This window comes from Sapajus apella, unplaced genomic scaffold (genome assembly GCF_009761245.1).
Source record: "Sapajus apella isolate SASKATOON/1434 unplaced genomic scaffold, GSC_monkey_1.0 scaffold12, whole genome shotgun sequence".
Classification (NCBI taxonomy): Eukaryota; Metazoa; Chordata; class Mammalia; order Primates; family Cebidae; genus Sapajus; species Sapajus apella.
The window spans coordinates 13,233,598-13,253,380 of NW_022436952.1; the positions used below are offsets into that span (position 1 = coordinate 13,233,598).

The 19,783-nt window shown below is 42.6% G+C and overlaps 1 protein-coding gene across 4 annotated transcripts in view; it reads right to left on the bottom strand.

The window, feature by feature from the left end:
• The window catches only part of MMD (monocyte to macrophage differentiation associated), a 32,765-nt gene extending 14,954 nt beyond the window's left edge, over positions 1-17,811 (bottom strand). For 3 of the 4 annotated variants that reach the window (XM_032280094.1, XM_032280093.1, XM_032280091.1), the window contains exons 1-4: positions 17,500-17,811; positions 9,201-9,282; positions 6,266-6,426; positions 2,771-2,845 (exon numbers count right to left, since the gene is read on the bottom strand). In XM_032280094.1, the coding sequence (XP_032135985.1) occupies positions 2,771-2,845; positions 6,266-6,426; positions 9,201-9,282; positions 17,500-17,525 (344 nt within the window). In that variant the 5' untranslated portion in view covers positions 17,526-17,811. Of the gene's footprint in view, positions 1-2,770; positions 2,846-6,265; positions 6,427-9,200; positions 9,283-12,282; positions 12,340-17,499 lie in introns of all 4 variants that reach the window. The other variant, XM_032280092.1, reaches the window with a different exon arrangement.
• Between the last annotated feature and the right edge of the window lie 1,972 nt (positions 17,812-19,783).

Here is a 19,783-nt window from a genome sequence, read left to right on the forward strand (position 1 = left end):
AGATGTCTGTAATCCCAGTACTTTGGGGTGCCAAGGTGGATGGATCACTTGAGATCAAGAGTTCGAGACCAGCCTGGCCAACATGCTGAAACCCTGTATCTACTAAAAATACAAAAATTAGCCGGGCATGGTGGCGGGCGTCTGTAACCCAAGTTACTTGGGAGATTGAGGCAGGAGAATTGCTTGAGCCGGAAGGCAGAGGTTCCTGTGAACTGAGATCATACCACTGGACTCCAGCCTGGGCAACAAAGCAAGACTCTGCCAAAAAAAAAAAAAAAAAAAAAAAAATAGAGAGAGAGAGAGAGAGAAAGAGACTTAGAATTAGTTTTCAACATGGTTTAAAAATAGGACCAGCTAAAAGCAGAAAAGTAGAAGGGAGTCCCAGTACTCTTGTGATGCCTGAATTTCCCTATTAGGCAGAATGAGGTCAAGACTGCTTGCCCTTTAATTTCTGACCATGTATTTGCGAGTAGGTTGCTTACAAAGCTTAATGAGAACCTGGAACAAAATCCTGAACCAGGATCACATACCCACAGTGGACACCTAATACACAAACCAAGTGTCTCCATATCAATCTCTCTGCCAAAAGCGAATATGAGAAGAATTATTCCTAACATATATTATGGAAGACATTTTGTTAGAATTTAACCATGGATCATTGTGAGGTCTAAATTTTAAAATACTGCAAATCCATTTGTACTAATTTCATATTAAGAATACATGAGAAGTTCAGGAACAGTGGCTCACACCTGTAATCCCAGCACTTTGGAAGGCTGAGGCAGGCAGATCACTTGAGGTCAGGAGTTCAAGCCCAGCCTGGCCAACATGGTGAAACCCAGTCTCTACTAAAAATACAAAAATTAGCCAGGCATGGTGGTGGGCGTCTGTAATTCCAGCTACTCAGGAGGCTGAGGCAGGAGAATCGCTTGAACACAGGAGGTAGAGGTTGCAGTGAGCTGAAATTGTGCCACTACATTCCAGCCTATGGGTGACAGAGCAAGACTCTGTCCCAAAAAGAAAAGAAAAAAAGAATAAATGAGGCCAGGTGTAGTAGTTCATGCCTGTAATCCCAGCACTTTAGGAGGCTGAGGTGGGTGGATCACCTCAGGTCAGGAGTTGGGGACCAGCCTGACCAACATGGTGAAACCCCATCTCTACTAAAAATCCAAAAAAAATTAGCTGGGTATGGTGGCACGTGCCTCCATCTACTTGGGAGGCTGAGGCAGGAGAAGCTCTTGAACCCAGGTGGCGGAGGTTGCAGTGAGCCGAGATCTCGCTATTGAACTCCAGTCCAGCCTGGACAACAAGAGCAAAACTGCGTTTCAAAAAATAAAAATAAAAAGAATAAATGAGAAAAAAACAAATGTTGTCCTGATTATCTCTAACTACAAAATTCACATTTCCAGATGGAAAAAGTACAGCCTACATATCTAAAACTACATGTAAAGAAATTGCCTACTATGATATTTAATGTCTTACCTCACATTTAAATTCTTTTTATTCATTTACTCATTTTAAATTGGAGAATTTAAAATAAGTAAAGTAAGGAATCCTGTTTGCACCCTGTAGGTTCCTACTGAGATAAGAATTGTTCTGGGCACTTATTACCCATTCACAAAAGCCTTTCAGTGTGCTTTCTCCAACATGAAGCAGACATATAATTTAGTCAGATGCTGGGCAAAGATAGCACTTACTTTTTACCCCTTTAGATAATCAGGTTTCTTTTGAATGATTAATGCTGCATTAGCCAGAATCTAGAGGCATACTGTTTCTAATGACCACAGTAGATGATAGCAAAATATAAACTTCTGAGTGTTTAAAACTGGATTATGTCTTGTAGAGGAAAGCTAATGTTTCTTTAATTAAGAGTTTCAAAGCAACAAAAGGTTATATTTGATCAGCACCAAAAAGGCAGAAAGATCAAAGGCACTGAACAGAATATTAGGTATTTTAAATAGATAACTCACGTGGCCGGTTCTCTTACTCAGCAAAAGAAATGACAAACACACTTGCTATATAGTAGCTACTGCATTTGAGGTGCATTGAAGACAAATGGTATCAATTTCAAAAACAGGCCGGGCGTGGTGGCTCATGCCTGTACTCCCAGCACTTTGGGAGGCTGAGGCAGATGGATCATGAGGTCAGGAGTTTGAGACCAGCCTGACCAACATGGTGAAATCCCATTTCTACTAAAAATACAAAAAATTAGCTGGGCATGGTGGCAGGCACCTGTAACCCCAGCTACTCAGGAGATTGAGACAGGAGAATCTCTTGAACCTGGGAGGCAGAGGTTGCAGTGAGCCAAGATTGCGCCACTGCACTCCAGCGTGAGTGACAGAGCGAGACTCTGTCTCAAAAAATAAATAAATAAGCTTGCTTTCCTCATACATATTTACAGCATTTCCACTTGAACAATTCAATTTTCTAGTGTTCTGAACAATAGCAGAGGTATAGGGAAACAATATGGAGAGCAAAGTTTATAGATTTCAAGAGTGGGCAAGCTATCTACACACCAGTTCATAGCACATCTTCTTGAACAATCCAATAACCCAGTCTTATAGACAGCAGCAATATTCTTCCCTTCAAATATGCATTCTGACCCAAGTAAATCAAATGGGGGGAAAAATGCATGCATGTATATGTTCAAGAGGAGGGGAGGTGGTATATGCATGAGGGCTGAGGGTGGGGACAAGAGGAAGGGAGGAAAGAAGGACTGAGGAATTCTAACCATAAAATCACTACCTTCAAAACTAGGAAGACCGTATCTTACCATGGAGCGTAAGAAGCAGCAATGAAGAAATAGATAACCATTCTATCACACATGTGAAAACAATGCTCCACTGTCCTAGTGAGGGGAAAAAAAAGTAAAATGAATTTTTCAGAAAATGATCGGAGAGGAGGTATGGGTTATCACTCCAGTATGTTACAATTCCCATTCTTGTTCTAGTTCTCATGGCCTTTATACTTGGTCTTCCAAGATCACACAGCTTTTTGTTGTTAATATTATGAAACCATGAGTAAAAGCTTTGTACTGTTTTTTAAGTTGCACATACAACAGATACTCTCAGCCTCACAGTGTATATGAGACATAGGGACAGAGCCCCATGATAGGAAGTCTGAAGTGGTTAAGCAAACAAACAAAATCTGTCTTTTTTGATGTTTTCCATTTCTTTTAGATCCCATCTAACAGAAAAATGAAGTTCCTGGAGGGCAGACCACCCCCTGGCTCCTATCAATGTAGGGCAAAGTCCTGATGCTCAGTAAACATTCTCTGAGCTGAAATCACATTCTTTGTGTCTTTTTAGAATGTATTTAAAGTTATTACTTTGAATATCCTACTGTGGACAGTAAGTAGTAATAAAAGAAATTCAGAGACTAACTTAGGAAAAGCAACAACAAAAACAGAAACAAAAGGTACATTTATTGTAAAAGCATGGCCACCTGTATTTCTAAGCAAGTTTCTCCCTCCAAAACTGAAGTCAGGAGTATATGTATAAAGAGTTTGGTTTACTGAGGTCTATTCATAAAATGGATTAGACAGAATCTGCCCTTTACTGAGGTAAGTTAAAAGTACAAATTTATAGTATCATCTTGAATCTATTTTCAGTGTCCAAGCAGGTATAATTTGAGGGAACACTAGTATTAGACTTTGCCTCCCCCTACACATAACATTGACCAAAGCAAACTAATAAGGACTTGTGTGAATAAGTGATAAAATGTTTCCCATAAAGGCCGGGCGTGGTGGCTCACGCCGATAATCGCAGCACTTTGGGAGGCTGAGGCAGGTGGATCATTTGAGGTCAGGAATTTGAGACCAGCCTGGCCAACATGGTGAAATGCTATCTCTACTAAAAATACAAAAAGTAGCCAGGTGTGGTGGCGCATGTCTGTAGTTCCAGCTACTCGGGTGGCTATGGCACAAGAATCGCTTGAGCCCAGAAGGCGGAGGTGGCAGGGGGCTGAGATCGTACCACTGCACTCTAGTCTGGGCAACAGAGTGAGAGTCTGTCTCAAAAAAAAAAAAAAAAAAAAGAAAAAAAAGAAAATGTACCCCATAAATATATACACCTGCTATGTACCAACAAAAATTAAAAATTAAAAAAAAAGTTTTAAAAACATGAGAAATACATTTGTGAGAAAGAACGGATTTCAGTCTGCTAGTCATCAGAAGCCATAGCTTACCCATAGATGATACTTTACGTTACAGGTCTAAAGAAGCAAACACTAGATCAAAGCTTTTCTAACTTGACTGCATATCATCACCTGGGGAGCTCACAAAATATAGTGATGGATTCCAGTTCAAAAGATTCTGAAGGGTTTGGAGGTGAGATAGAGGTTGGAGAAATGGGAAGAATAAGTTTTTAAAACTCCTTGGATGACTGTGATTCCTAGCAAGGTTTTGGGCCTTTCTAATTCTGCTTTCTAGATTGTTATATGCTGTTGGAATAGGTAGACAGACCTGGAATCTCATCCAAGAGCTGCCACTGACCTCTCTGACTCTCACTTTCCTCATAGGTAAAATGGAAATAAGGTATTTCTCATGGAGTATGTGTGAACATTAAATGAGGTAATGTAGGCCATGTATCTAGCATAGTATCTAGTACACGGGAGCACCTAGCACATAATAAATGCAATTCCCTTCTCCCTTTTACCTAAATTAAGGCTTTCTTAATATTTAAAAATTTAAACAAAGAACAAAAATCTACACGTGGCTTATAATTCTAGCAGTGCTATTCAAAGTTCAAAAGAATCTAGTTTCTATTACACCTCTGGCAGGGAGACCCAGAATACTGAAAGAGGTACCTACAACTTTTTATTGATCCAGAAGCTAGACATCGAAGCCAAGTTTGCTGAGACAACCACAAGCACTAAATTCTGCCAAGAAGATAATAAAGTACTCTGCTTTTAAACTGGCCTCTGGGCGCTGCGACAGTGTGTCCTGAAGAGCCAGGACAGGTACTTTTGTGGTTCTCTTGCAAGTGTGTCCCAGAGCGCCCTTGTGATTCAATGCTGTGGTTTTATTTTAAGCCCAGAAAACTGTTACCTTACAGGAAAGGGTAGCAAACTGCCAACTATATTCAATTTTGTAAAAGATATGGTGAAAAAAACTAGGATTTGGAGTCAGAGGTCTTGGGATAATCAGATTTTGCTGGTTTCACTGACTCAGACAAGTCAGATTACTTCTCTGAGCCTCAGTACCCCCAAATAAAAATTACGTGTTTTAAATTAGATGATTTCTAAAGATCCTCCCAGCTCTAAAACTCTAGGATTTTATATGTGAGGAAACCAGTAATCATCTTATAAATCTCAAATCCTGCTTATAAATGTGGCATATCTTTTAAATATCATATTGACTAGTTTGAGTTTTTTTTGGACATTCTTTAAAACCAAAAGGCATATTCCGGTATTTCTTTAAATTGCTCATAGTCCGCTCTGAATCTTCCTTTTTGAAAAGAAGTTTTGCCCTTCAAAGTTATGCAGAATCCATTTCACAAGCAACACATTCCCACCTAAATGGTGTGCTGCTCCAAAATCAATCCTTCATTCAGAGGAGGAAAGCTTTAATGCTCTTCTCCTTGGCAGGCCAAGACCTATCGTATTGCTTGGAAAGTGCTTGATGGCTATTAATAGCAAAATATGTGAATTTTATTTGAATAATATACATAAGACTTAATTCTGAAAGCTAAACTTTGCAAAATGCTAAACTCAAACTATAAGTATGCCTCTATACTTCATATAGTCCTTTGGTTTTTTTGTAATTTTCAAGTACCTTATCTCATTCTCGTATCACAGTGACTATGTGATTCAGGTATTATTATTCTCATTTTAGTGATACAGATACCCAAGGTCAAGTGACTTACCCAATATTAAAGAGCAGGGCTGGGCCTCAAAGCCTGCCTGCTGACTCCAAGCTCAGTGTGCTCTGTCACTACCCCACACTGCTGCTCTCATCATATCCTTAGTGTGCTTGACAGTATTGGAAAATAGCTCTCAGGTTTTTAAGTGGTAAGTCCTAGGGAATCAATGAAGTTTTTGGGGGGTTACTAAGCAAAGGCCTACCTTTTTAGATACATACTGGGGAGGAGTCCTCAAACTTCATCCAGTCCAAAGAACATGTCGTGAATCATGGGAGAGTATTCTAGTCTACAAGGCACAAAATGTCTACGCTTTGTCCCACTTGACTAAAGCATGCCAGCGTGGGAGGCTACCAAACATATTGAGTCAACTATCTGGATCTGTTGAAACAGCATGCCATCCACTGTACCTCAGGTGGCTCTTTTTCCATGATACAATGTGAAATACTGTAGAAACGATGAAGAGGGCACAGAGTCCCATCCCATAAATCCATGCTGTTATCTTTTCCCAGCAGTCATCAGACAGCCGATGGAGGAGGGCACTGCCCACAATGGCCGGAACAATGAGGAACTGAGGGAACAGTAAAGAGTAATGAATGGAATGTTCTGACTTTTATGGAGTTGAGTCTTTTGCTAAAAATACAGAGGTTTGCCTGAAACAATTTTAGAAAAATAATCTTAAAGCAAGTATTTGCCCCTCCTGGATAATCATAACAAGAGCCAGATGAAGTTAGCTGCTACACTGGAAAACAGTTAATGCCATTCAGGGCCCAAGAATTGTGCCAACCAATGGGGATACAATTAAGCCATCAAGGATGCAACATTACTCAACTGTTAAAAAAACAGATGTTCTTTATCCTAATTTCATTAAATAAGGACATGTTTCATTCTACTTTATAATCTGATTTAGAGTAATTCCTTAAAATATTCAAACACCAAGAAGGCCAGGTGTGGTGGCTCATGCCTGTAATCCTAGCACTTTGGGAGGCTGAGGCAGGAGAATTGCTTGAGTCCAGGAGCTGCAGAACAGCCTGGGCAACACAGCAAGACCCTGTCTCTACAAAAATTTAAAAAATTAGCCAGACATGGTGGCAAACACCTATAGTCCCAGCTGTTTGGCAGGCTGAGGTGGGAAGGCGGCTTGGGCCTGAGAGGCTGAGGCTATAGTGAGCCGTGATTGTACCACTGCACTCCAGCTTGGGAGGCAGAGTGAGACCCTGTCTCAAAAAAAAAAAAAAAAAAAAAAAAAATCCAAGCACATACCCAGATTTTTCAGGGAGGTCCTCATTTTAGAACATCTGTCCTGCTGCTACTGAAATCCCAATATTTCAGGACAGGATAACTGAACAAATCAAGTAATCAGTATTATGATGTACACAGCAACACACACATATAGAAAGTCAATTGTTGAAGTTATACATCCTGATTTTCAGTTTGGATCTGTACATTCTGCCAATATGAGTGCTACTGCAGAGGGAACATTTTGGGGTCACTTCATTTTTAACAGAACCTTTTAAGTAAGCAAGAGCAATCACCTCCTAAGGTTTACCTATTCAAAAAATCTTGAGAATTTTAGAGAGAATTTTGCTGCCTGCACCATATTTCATAGTCCACATGGTCACAGATTTTAATGTCTAGTCATAATGTATGACTATGACTAGTAAACATTTTATAGTAACAGAAATTCCCAGGAGAATATACTACTTTATTAGATATTAGAATAAGCATACTTGACAAAGAATACAAATGTTAGCGATTTGCTTATCTTTTCCTTTCTTCCTGAACCCAGATTTGCCATCTTGCAACAGAATATTAAATCCCCTAGATGAGACTGGCATGAGTTTTTCAGATGGTGAAGTTTTCATTGGCCCAAGAGCAAAATTAGAAGATTAAGTACAATAAAGTTTTCCATAAAACACAATGTATTTCATTTAAAGGAATGCTCTTTATTTTGAGATCACGTCCTTTCTACTTCTTTCATGTAAAAGTATCTTCTAATGAAATGATGACAATAGAGGTGTTTTGTCTGTTTTAGAAATATTATTGGTCCCTGAAATGAAACAATTCAAGGTATTGTTTAATAAGGTTATATTTTCTGTTCTAAAAAATTAATATGGAGGTTTTGTCAGATTTCCCTTAACTTCAGCTTATATAAGTGTTCCTTAACCTGTGACACACTCAGAAGAAACAAGTTAAGGCTTATTCAGGTTCATCCAAGTAAATGTTATTCCTAAAGGTAAGCTGTGTGAACCACTGTATTGTACCAACACTGTCTATCATAGTTAAACTAGCCTGTTCTAAACACTCATTGTTAAAGGAGTAAACTGGTCTTTTCTCTATTTCTTGTTTTCAGACCATCTCCCAGCCACTATTTTCCCCTCAAAGTCACTAAATGCAACTTTCAAAGGTAATAATGAAACCACAGATAAAGTAAAATTTATAATGACATAAGAAAATGCCACTAATTTTACATTAACAGGAAAACTGAAAATACATATTTACAAACCCTCCCCGACACACACAGTTTGGATCTGTACATTCTGCCAATATGAGTGCTACTGCAGAGGGAACATTTTGGGGTCGCTTCATTTTTAACAGAACCTTTTAAGTAAGCAAGAGCAATCACCTTCTAAGGTTTACCTATTATTACACACACACACACACACAAACACACACACACACACACACACACACACACAGAGAGAGAGAGAGAAATGCACCAAAGTGTTAACAGTTTATTTCTGGTTAGTTTTGTTTTTCTGATATATTTTTCAGTATTTTTAAAGTTTCTTATAATGAGCATGTTTTCCTTTTATAATGCAGGAAAAAAAAATAACAAAACATTTAGGGATAACATCAGCTTTTCCTTCACCAATATAGAATAACATCTCTTCTGGGAAGCAATGGCCACTGTAGGGATGGGAGGCTATGGCTCCCCTCCCCATTTCAGAAGACCACTTAATTTTTACAAAGCATCTTTTTCAACAGATTGTGAACTCTCCTTGCAAAATAAACACAGTTGATTGCATTCTAGGGGTGAGAGTCTTCATAAACAGGTGTCTTTGGTTTTTGTATAGCTAGGGTACATACTATTATTATTCCTTTAAAGACAATCTTGTTGCAGAAAGCAAGCCCAGGACAGAGCTGACTATGGATTAGAACACACCAAGTGTTCTATATGCTTACATAGTTTCTGGTGACATAACCCAGCACTGATTTCCTGGTAGATAAGGTCACAGAGATGGGTAAATCCAACTAATTGTGCCAGGTTACTAGAGATAATTACCCCTTCCTCCTGCCAAAGCCCTGTGGAAAGGATGGCAATGGCAGAAAGCTTGTACTTACTGCATGTGTGTAACAGTTAGCAGCATGTTCATAGCAAGTTGGTTTGTAGCGGCCATTGGCTGGAGCTCGATGGTTCATGAACCTGTAAAAACAAAAAGATATCATCTAAGAAAAGCTCAAAGTGTGTGAAGAACAAAGGAAATCTATCAGTGCATATTTGATCTGTTCTAAGCGAAGACATGACTGGTGGAAATACCTAGTTACGGTAATAAAGCCAAAGTCACTGAAGAGGAGTAAACTGAGCCAATAGCAATGATCCTTAAGCAAATACCCTAGTTTATTACATTAAGCATTCTTTCAGTTTATTCCAAAGAAAAACCTTCTACAACCAAAGGCAAACAGAAACCATATCTCCATATCTCCTTCAACTGGAACCCTCCTCCTCTACACACACACACACACACACAACCACACACACACACACACACACACACACACACACACACACACAGTACAACTAGAAAAAAAAACAAAGGAATTTTTCTAAACTTTATTATCATTTAGTGAAAGGGATACACTACATTTGAAAAAAAAGTTTCAATTTTTTTTCTTAAAACTTATAAAGCTTGGGACAGGTACGATGGCTCATGCCTGTAATCCCAGCAGTTTGGGAGGCTGAACGGGTGCATCGCCTGAGGTCAGGAGTTTGAGACCAGCCTGGCCAGCATAGTAAAAACCCTGTCCCTACTAAAAATACAAAAAAAGTAGCAGGGTGTGGTGGCGGGCACCTGTAGTCCTAGCTACTCAAGAGGCTGAGGCAGGAGAATTGCTTGAACTTGAGAGGCGGAGGTTGCAGTGATCCAAGATCGCGTCATTGCACTCCAGCCTGGGTGACAAGAGTGAAACTCCATCTCAAAAAAAAAAAAAAATTATACAGGCACATCTTTAAGACCTACATCCCATGATTAACAGGCCTGTCCCACTAGTTTCCCTATATTGTATTACCAGTCTACTACCAGACAGCTTAAATAAATGATACCTGGCTACCTCTAGGCAACTTAAAACAGGAGGTATGTTTTCATCTTCGTTCTCCCTGAATTCAAAGAGTTCGCTTCAAATACCAAACACATGACTGCTACCTGATACTTTTAGCTATAAAATTCACATATATACACATATGTGTGTATGTATCTAAATATCAAAATCTGTTACACATATAGACATGTGCCCATATTCCACACTTCCCTTTGGGCTAACTTTGTGACAATCAGCAGTACAGTGAAAAGCATGAATACCACAGGACCTAAAGGGAGGACAGCATTCTTCCATTTCAGTATGCTGAGTGAGAATGCCCTCCCCACCAAAAACCCAATCCATACCCACAACAGGTTTCATGAGGGATTCTGGATTAGTCTAACTAATCCTTTTTTCCTCAAAAGGAGAAAAAAAAGCAGCTGTCTGAATAAATGAAGGAAGAATCAGATGCACAGAAACAGGCATAGGTTAAAAAAAAAACTCCAACAGCATTCGGGTCACAAAGGCCTACTGCATTCCTGTGCTTAGAGTCTATAAGACGTCAACAGGCTTTGCACAATAAATCATCCTTTTGCTCAAGTTCGTTTAAAGAAGTGTGTATAGCCGGGCGCGGTGGCTCAAGCCTGTAATCCCAGCACTTTGGGAGGCTGAGGCGGGTGGATCACGAGGTCAAGAGATCAAGACCATCCTGGTCAACACGGTGAAACCCCGTCTCTACTAAAAATACAAAAAAAAAATTAGCTGGGCATGGTGGTGTGTGCCTGTAATCCCAGCTACTCAGGAGGCTGGGGCAGGAGAATTGCCTGAACCCAGGAGGCAGAGGTTGCGGTGAGCCGAGATCGCGCCATTGCACTCCAGCCTGGGTAACAAGAGCGAAACTCCGTCCCCCCAATAAATAAATAAATAAATAAATAAATAAATAAATAAATAAAGAAGTGTGTATGGCAGGGAGTGGTATTCTGTGCCACTAATGAGTTCTAACTACTCATTACCTTATTCATAAAAACAATGAAAAATGGTACAAGGTTGAACCAAGTTGCCAAAAATTAGCTACAACGCATGACCAAGCCATTCTAGAGAGTGCCCAGTTTATGAATAAAAGACCAGCCAATACTCTCTCCCTGAGTTAAGAAAAGCTTGTTATCTTTAGATCAAATTATTAAAAATAAAGTGGCAGCCACTATTAACACAATACAGATAGTTCAGGTGGGAAATCCACTGGGGAATGAATTTGGGACAGTGAAGATATTTCACTTGGCCCACTGATGGGTTAAGATATTTAACTAGTGTACAAAATATGTACTTGCTGAGTATAATCTACCAGATGGTTTGAAAACCAACTGCTAAAGAGAAATATACAGCTAGTAGTTTCAAATTTTATCCAAGTTATTCTCAAATATAGTTAACTATTATCAAGCATTATCTTTTCTCCCCTGATAATATTTTAAATAACTTTACTAATTTCCTAAGGGACAAGAGTGTTGCTATACAGCTCTCATTAGCAAAAAAGAAAATAACTACACTCTTGGGAAGAATGCTTTAAAAGTATCCCAAGTATTAGAGGACATACCACATCATTACCCTGAGATATACAACAGAGCTATAAGTAGCATACCCTATTAGGAATTTTCAAGGGTAAAGAGCAAGGTCCCAAGATGGCTGAAGTCAGATGAAATTCAAAGTGCTCTGTGTAGGGTGCAGTAAGCAGGATTTGTCTACCCACCACCAGGCTCCAGACTAAAATAGCAATTTATATCTCTGGCAGCCCAATCTAAAAATAGTCAAGCCATTACCCAGCAACAGGGATAGACTTTCACATTTTCTCCTAAAAACAAATAAACTGGATGGCTATGTTTGTGACAGCTTAGTCCCCTGATTACCTGGAATAATTCACATTAAAAATAAAGTAGAAAGTTATACAAAAAAATATTCCACCCACTGTGACTTGAGGCACTCTCTCCTGATGCACAGGGCAAGACCCGAGCAATAGGGAAAGATAAGGGTAACTATCCTGGAAGCAACTCTCTACATCTGGGGCTCAGTAAGATAGACAGCATAATTGTTCTGCTGGGAAAGTACAATACAATTTTTGCATTTCTCTTGTAACCTGCTAGGGTGCAATCAAGACTCCTCCACAGCCTTCTGAAGAAATCATTCCTAAGACCTAAATGGAAAAGCAGATGTAAAATGTAAATCAACTCCCACACTCTGGCCCTCATGTCTTCCCCCAAAAAAGAATGGGAAAGGTTCAAGTGCTGGTTATGGAAAACAGCATCCATTTATGGAAGACATCTCTATTTAAGGCAGAGTGGCCCTAATGGTTACTCAATGCTTGAGTAACCAGCAAGCCCTAGAGGGTTTGAAGGAAGGTGATTTAGTCCTGGGAGTGGGAACTGCACTTAATAAAGCTACTAGTTAAGCAGGGTTTTTTTCACTCATCTCCTCACTTTCTTTCAAAACTCTCCTGCCTTCTTCTTTGCCCAGCGTTCTTATTACCTCCCCCTTCCCCCATACCCCTCTCCCATGCCATGACAGAATTTCAAAACTGTGGAGGGAAAGAACAGATAGAGACCTGGGGACACTCCTTAGCACACGAACACACTTGAATTCAGCCCAATGCACTGTGCCCACTGAGTAGATCTGCAACGCACTAGCAGATCTCAGAGGCTGATCTCAGCAGATCAAATCCCGCAAGTGTTCCTCATTCTCCCATTGGAAGTACCATCAACACTACCTTCAAAATATATTTCTAATAAGTCCACCTCATCACTTGAGGTCAGGAGTTCGAGACCAGCCTGGCCAGCATGGAGAAACTCAGTCTCTACTAAAAATACAAAAATTAGCCAGGCATGGTGGTGTGCACCTGTAATCCCATCACTTTAGGAGGCTGAGGCCTGCAGATCACTTGAGCCCAGGAGTTAGAGACCAGCCTGGGCAAAAAGGCTAAACCCCATCTCTACTAAAAATACAAAAATTAGCCACGGGGTTGCGGCGGCGGAGTGGTAGTGACGCGGTAAACTCAGCTCCACAGTTCCTACCTTAAATAAAGAACTAACATCTCAGGTCTGTACAAAGTCACTTAACTAATACTGCTGCTTGTCCCCCTATAGACTCTCTTCTTTATATTAGCAGCCACAGTTTTCTACTAGAAACAGATCAGGGGCTGGGCATGGTGGCTCACATCTGTAATTCCAGTACTTTTGGGGAGCTGAGGCAGGAGGTCACTTGAGCCCAAGAGTTTGAGAACGGCCTGGGCAATATAGTGAGATCCCATCTTTACACAAACACAAAATGTAAAAATTAGCCAGGTGTAGTGGTGCACACCTGTAGCCCCAGCTACTTGTGACTGAGGTAGAAGGACTGCTTGACCTCAGAGGTCAAGGCTACAACAGTGAGTTGTGATGGCACCATTGCACTCCAGTCTGGGTGACAGAACAAAACCCTGTCTCAAAAACAAACAACAACAAAAAAACCCAGATCACATCACACACCCCAATCCCAGCTTAAAGTCTGCTTCTGGCTTCCCAAAGTGCTTATAATAGCACTACAACACAGTGTCCAGAGGCCCACAAGCCCTGACTGCTCTGGGCCTTACTACTCTTCCAGTCTCAGGAGGGCATCTTTCTCTCTCCACCCTCTGGCTATATCACCTCCTTTCTGCTGCTTAAAGACTTCAAGGTTGTGTCTGCCTCTGGGCATGTGTACTTGTTTACTTCTGTATAGGATCTTCTCCAGAATGCTCAGGTCTCTTCTCATCCTTCTATCTCAGCTCAGATGTCACCTCCTCAGAGAGGTTTTCCAGACTATCCTAACTGAAGTATCATTTCAGTACTCCGAATCAGATCAGAGCCCCATGTCACAATTGGTAAGACTTTGATTTGTTTTAGGTTATTTTTTTTATTTCAACTTTCCCCACTGTAGTGTGAATTCCATGAAGGCTGCCTTGTTCACCTTTCTATTACCAAACTCAAGTACAATGCCCAGCTTATTGCTGGAGCTTAATAATTGTTGAATGAATAGAAAGACATTCCAGCTACTGCTGAAGTACTTTGTCTTAACAGAGATACCCTATAGCCAACTAGTTTTAATGTGGACCCAGCAGGTTCTGTAAGTAAGAGAAACAGGCAGCCTGGGAGCCAAGAGAACCCAGAATCTTATAAAAAGAAAGCACTTAAAGGCCAAGACAATGGATATTCCAAGGGCCCCTTCAACATCACTTACATTGCAACATAAATTGACCCCTCTAACTATTAGCTCCCCTTTATGACAGCATATTTGTTCAGGAAAAGTGTCCACTGCCAATAGTGCCAAACTTGACTTATTAAATAAAGGAAGACATGTATATAAGGAGACTACCCCATGCCTATGACTTAGTGCTTCAAGAACATGGGAAGAAAGACAATAGGTAGCCCTGAAAGACTTCCTAATACTTTAGATTCAGAGGCTTTCCCACATATTCAGTTTTAAAGCTAGCTATATGATCATGAGGCTGGGGCTGAGGAATAGGGTTTCTTTTTCCTTGGATTTTTGGTTGCAAGACTGTTGAAATGAGTACACATCAACAAGAAGATACAGTAGAAGCTCTGTGGATCCTATGCCTACATGCGATACACATAGATGTGGTGTGGGCAGGGAGTCAGAGAGAGAAAGAAGTGAGCTAGCAACATGAGTGGAGGAGAGACAGAGATGAAATTGAACTCTTGGGTCTACCCCCTTCCTAGCTGTGTGACTATGGGCAAGTTTCCTTTCATTCTCTAAACCTATTTACTCTTCTACTAAATGGGTATAAAAGTTATATCTTCCAGAGTTATAGTTGAGAATGAGATGAGTAATGTAGAAGTGCCCAGCCAGTATCTCGCATAGATAAATGGCACTCAAAAAATGTTAGCAGTTATTGCCATCAATCAAAGATGCTGCGAAGGGGAGAGAATGACTTTGTGTTTGTCTATGTGTGTGTAGGTATCTTGGAGATACTGAAGTGTGAAACGTGTAAAACAAGGAAGATAAACTATGTCCATGTGTTCCAGTGGAATTTTTCACATCCTAAGTTTGTTGAGAAATCATCATTGCATATACCCTCCTCATGCTCCTCCATCCAGTTCCAATAAATCTATCAGGGAGGAAGTACACCTCCCTTCAAAGACAGTGTGTCCCTCCCTCCAGATCCTTTGTAATTTACCTACTTGGGAATGCTCAGAAAGATACATTAGGAACACAATATTAAAAGGTGCAGAATAGTACTCTCAGCATTTTAATGTGTGAACCACAAAAATTAGGACATTCTCATTACATTACTTTTCGTTTACAGGCTTTATTTCCAAGTTAAAATTCATACTTAGAAATATGTTTCCAACCTAGCCTATGATAGAGAACCAAGAAATTATGAGATCACACAAATCCTCAAAGAAAATCATGGTAGGTCTAGATGACATCAAGAAAGAAACCATTAAATATCCACTGAGTGCAAAACACAAGCCCCCAAGAAAATTACAGTCTATGCCACAACAAAAGAAAATGCCCATATTTTTAGTTATTAAGTGAAAAATATAGAGTGCAAACATCACATTACAACTGTGCTAATAAGGAATGGAGAGATCAGTGTCCAGCAAAAAAAAAAAATTAAAAATTAAAAAAATTTAAAAGTCAGTTCAATAAGCTGAGAGGGTAGCATCCTCAATAAAGCGTTTTATTTCTTTTAACACTGTTTTAAGGTTTGTGAAACAAATAATTAAGCAGGGTCTTTTTTTTTATCTTTTTAGGGAGTCCAAAGGGATAGGAAAGAAAGACAAACTCTTAAATGAAATAAGGAAGGGGCAATTTCACAGAATATCGCTACTGTTCTCTGAAAACAGGAAGAGCACAGACATGTAGAGAAGTAAAACCAAATCAAACAAACCGCATGCACAGGGCTTCACTGATCATGCCTGAGTGCATGTTATATTCCCTCTAAAAGCCCCTCTGGTCTTCATTTCTGACATCAGCTTCTAAAGTCAGAACGCCACGGTTCCATTTTGCCCTTAGACACACTGATACGAAGTTCCCACTGGGGGAACAGTGCCAGTCATTCAACACCCTGACTGATAAGCAATATATTCATAAGTCAATCCACGTCTTCAAGCTGATTCCCCTCCTGGTGGCCCAGACCGTGGTAACTCTTCTGTGCATTTGTTGGCTCCTTTATATTTTGGGACTGGGGGAGGAATGAGATGGGTGAGTGGGCAGTGAGGGCATGGAGATTAGAAAAAGAAAAATGTGTACTTTAAAATTCTGAAATAAAAGGTAGTGTCTAAAAGCTCAACAACCTTCTTTGAAGAGTTCATGCATTTCTTAAAACTTCCCCTGTCACTGCATCTCCAGCAAGGCTGCCTGTGGTGAAGGTCCGGGAATTCACACAAAGGGATGCAGAATTACCACAAACCCTGGGGAGGTGAACTTTCACCCACTTAAACAAAAAAGAAAAGCCTGGAGTTCCTCTCAGAGCCATAGGCTAAACTCCATCCATTGTTAGACGGCGGAGCCCCGGAGGGGAGTAAGGCCACGGCGCCCCCGAGCCTGGCATTCCCACCAGCTCTACAGTGAATGAGCAGTCGCTCAGCCTTCCGGTGGCGCCTCCACTGTTCCTCATCCTCGTTTCCTAACACTGGCGCCTCCGCAGCAGGTCTCGCCACCCGAAAGCTAACTTGCCCCTTCGCAGAGCCCAAAATAGCACCGCCCTGAGACGCTCAGCTGGAGAACCAGCAAGGCCCCTACACGGCCAGGGAAGCATAAGCTGGCGGAGCGTGCCTCAGTTTCCCTGTTGCTAGGGTCGTTCACAAAGCACCCAAAATGCCCAGCACCCGGCTTTACGACAGATCTCTCCGCAGAGCGCCACCCATTTCCGCGCGCCCCGGGAGACCCCCCACCCTGGAGGTAAAGGGATGGAGGCGTAAGCCAGGTTGGAGGACTCGAGGGCGGCTCCTGGGGCTGGGGTTCGGGTTCCCAGAGCGAGCCAGAGCCCGGCCTGTACGGGGGTCGGGAGGGTCAGCCCCAGGAGCAACGGGATCCCCCAGAAGGAGGGAGGCTAGGGGTCCCGGGTGCGGGCATCCATCAGCTGTCCGCAGATCGCGAGGGGAGACCCGGGTCAGGCACGAGCTCCCATTCTCGGAGGAAGAGGGTCGCCCAGGGACAGCAGGGAAGGGACTCCCCTGGAAGCTGATCCCGGGCCACGGTGCGGGATCCACCCCGAATGCATCCAGGTGAGAAAAGGGGACACGCGCGCTTAACGGCGGGATCTGGGCACCCGCTCCTGACACTGGCAGCGGGACTGGGACGCCAACCCTCTCACCGCTGGAATCGATTCTTGAACCGCATTGATCCTCTGCTCCTCCTCGGGGGCCGGGAGCTCCGTCTCGTCAGCACCGGCGGCCGGGCGCGCGGCCCTCATGGGCTTGTGCTGCTCCAGAGGCCGCCTGCGTGTCCAGCGGAACCCTTCGGCCGGGTAGGGCCGGAGTGGGCCAGGCCGGGGGTCGGGACAGGGCTGGGGCCAGACCCGGCGGCAGGGGGCGGGAGGGAGGCCGCTTAAACGGCCCCGACGCCTCCCGCCTCCCGCCTACCCTGCTCCTCCGCCCCGGGGCTCATGCGCCCCGCCCCGGAGCCCGGCTCCGCCCCCGCCGGCTCCGCTCGCCTGCGTGCATCCGCGGTCGCCAGCGCGTCAGCGCTCCGGTCAGCCAATCGGCGCCCCGAGCGGCGCGGCGGCAACGCTGCCATTCATTCCCGCCAGGATTGGGCGGCGGGGCGGGGCCTCGAGGCGGCGGGGCGGGGCGGGTCGAGGAAAAGGGGAGGAGCGCGGGAACGCGGCGCCCTTCAGTAAGAGACAAGTTGGAGAAGAGACCGAGGGAGGGGAGAGAAATGGTGGAGGAGATGGACCAGGAAATCTTAAAAGCATTGTGAAGGAAATAGCAGCAAACAAGCAGCCCTAACGCATTCATTCTTTCGTTATCATTCATTTCTCCATCCCTCCATTCGTTTATTTCTTCATCATTTTGAGGGCCAGCTCCCGTTAGGCAATTGTGAGAGGATCCAGGGCAGAATGAAAAACCTCCTTGTCTGACCCATGAGGGGGTTGAGGTCTTTGAGCCGTCGTCTAACTCTGAGATTCAATGAAACGGAAGAATCCTCTGGAAGGATCCTTTTATGTTATCCTCTAGTTTATTTTTTATTCAAGCAGCTTTCAAATAAACCAGTAGACTTGTATAAGGGTCCTGTCACTAAACCCTCTAAACGCAGAGGGCTTCCTGGAAGACAGGTTGAAATAAAAATGAATGAATGGGTCAGGCGCGATGGCCAACACCTGTAATGTCAGTACTTTGGAAGCCAAGGGGGAGTGGCGGATCACCTGAGATCAGGAGTTCAAAACCAGCCTGGTCAACATGGTGAAACCCCGTCTCATACCAAAGTTAGCCAGGTGTGGTGGCAGGTGCCTGTAATCCCAGCTACTCGGGAGGCTGAGATAGGAGAATCGCTGGAACTTGGGAGGCAAAGGTTGCAGTGAGCCGAGATCACGCCACTACATTACAGCCTGGGAGAAACAGCAAGACTCCGTCTCTCTCTGTCACACACACACACACACACACACACACACACACACACACGAATGGATGAATGAATGAGTGATTTCTCGAGCCTTTCCAGGATAACCCTTGGAAGTTAGATGTGATCCCCTCCAGGTATCCTGTCCATACCCAGCCCCCAGCCCACAGCTAGAGACTCTGGAGGGGCAGGAGGCCAGGGTGCTAGCCTGCTAGGAGTGCTCATTATTAGGCCTACGGTGAAGCGCTGGAAAGCCGGGGAATTCTGCCAACCCGGCTAATGAATCCAGTTTCCTTCCCTTGAACCTTCCAGAGAGGTGCTTTCGGTGCTTATTGCATTAAACTTCCGAAGAACTCCTCCAGATGGGCATTATCCAACTCATTTTACAGATAAGGAGGCTGAGGCTTACAGTGATAATGAATTTGCCAAAGGCAAAACTAAAGCTCCTACCTACCTTTCTCTAACATTAAAGACACAGATCCTTTCTCTACTTCAGACTGTCTCTCACTGTTTTAAAGCAATGCACATCTCTAAAACAAAACAAACAAAATTTCCTCCACCCCCACTCCCAACACTAAATCAGGAAAATGAGCCTGGATTGAAAGTCTACTTCTAATCAGGTATGTTGAGCCCCTGGGCTAAACCATCAGTCTGGGAGGGCAAGGTAATAAAGGAGATAGCTAATAAAGATAGATACAAAATAGCCATGGGAAATAACATAGGAAGGGTTAGAAAAACCAAGGAAGCTCAATTGTAACAGATGCACCACACTGTTGGGGGATGTTGATGATGAGAGAGGCTGTGTATGTATGGGAAATCCCTGTACTTTACTCTCAATTTTTGAGTGATCATTAAACTTCTCTGGAAAAAAATAGTAAAAAAAAAAAAAAAAAAAAAAAAAAAAAAAAAAAGGACTAGGCACAGTGGCTTGCACCTGTAATCTCAACACTTTGGGAGATATGATCGGAGGACCATTTGAAGCCAGGAGTTTGAAACTAGCCTGAGCTTTGAGGAAAGCAAGACTTAACCTCTAAAAACAA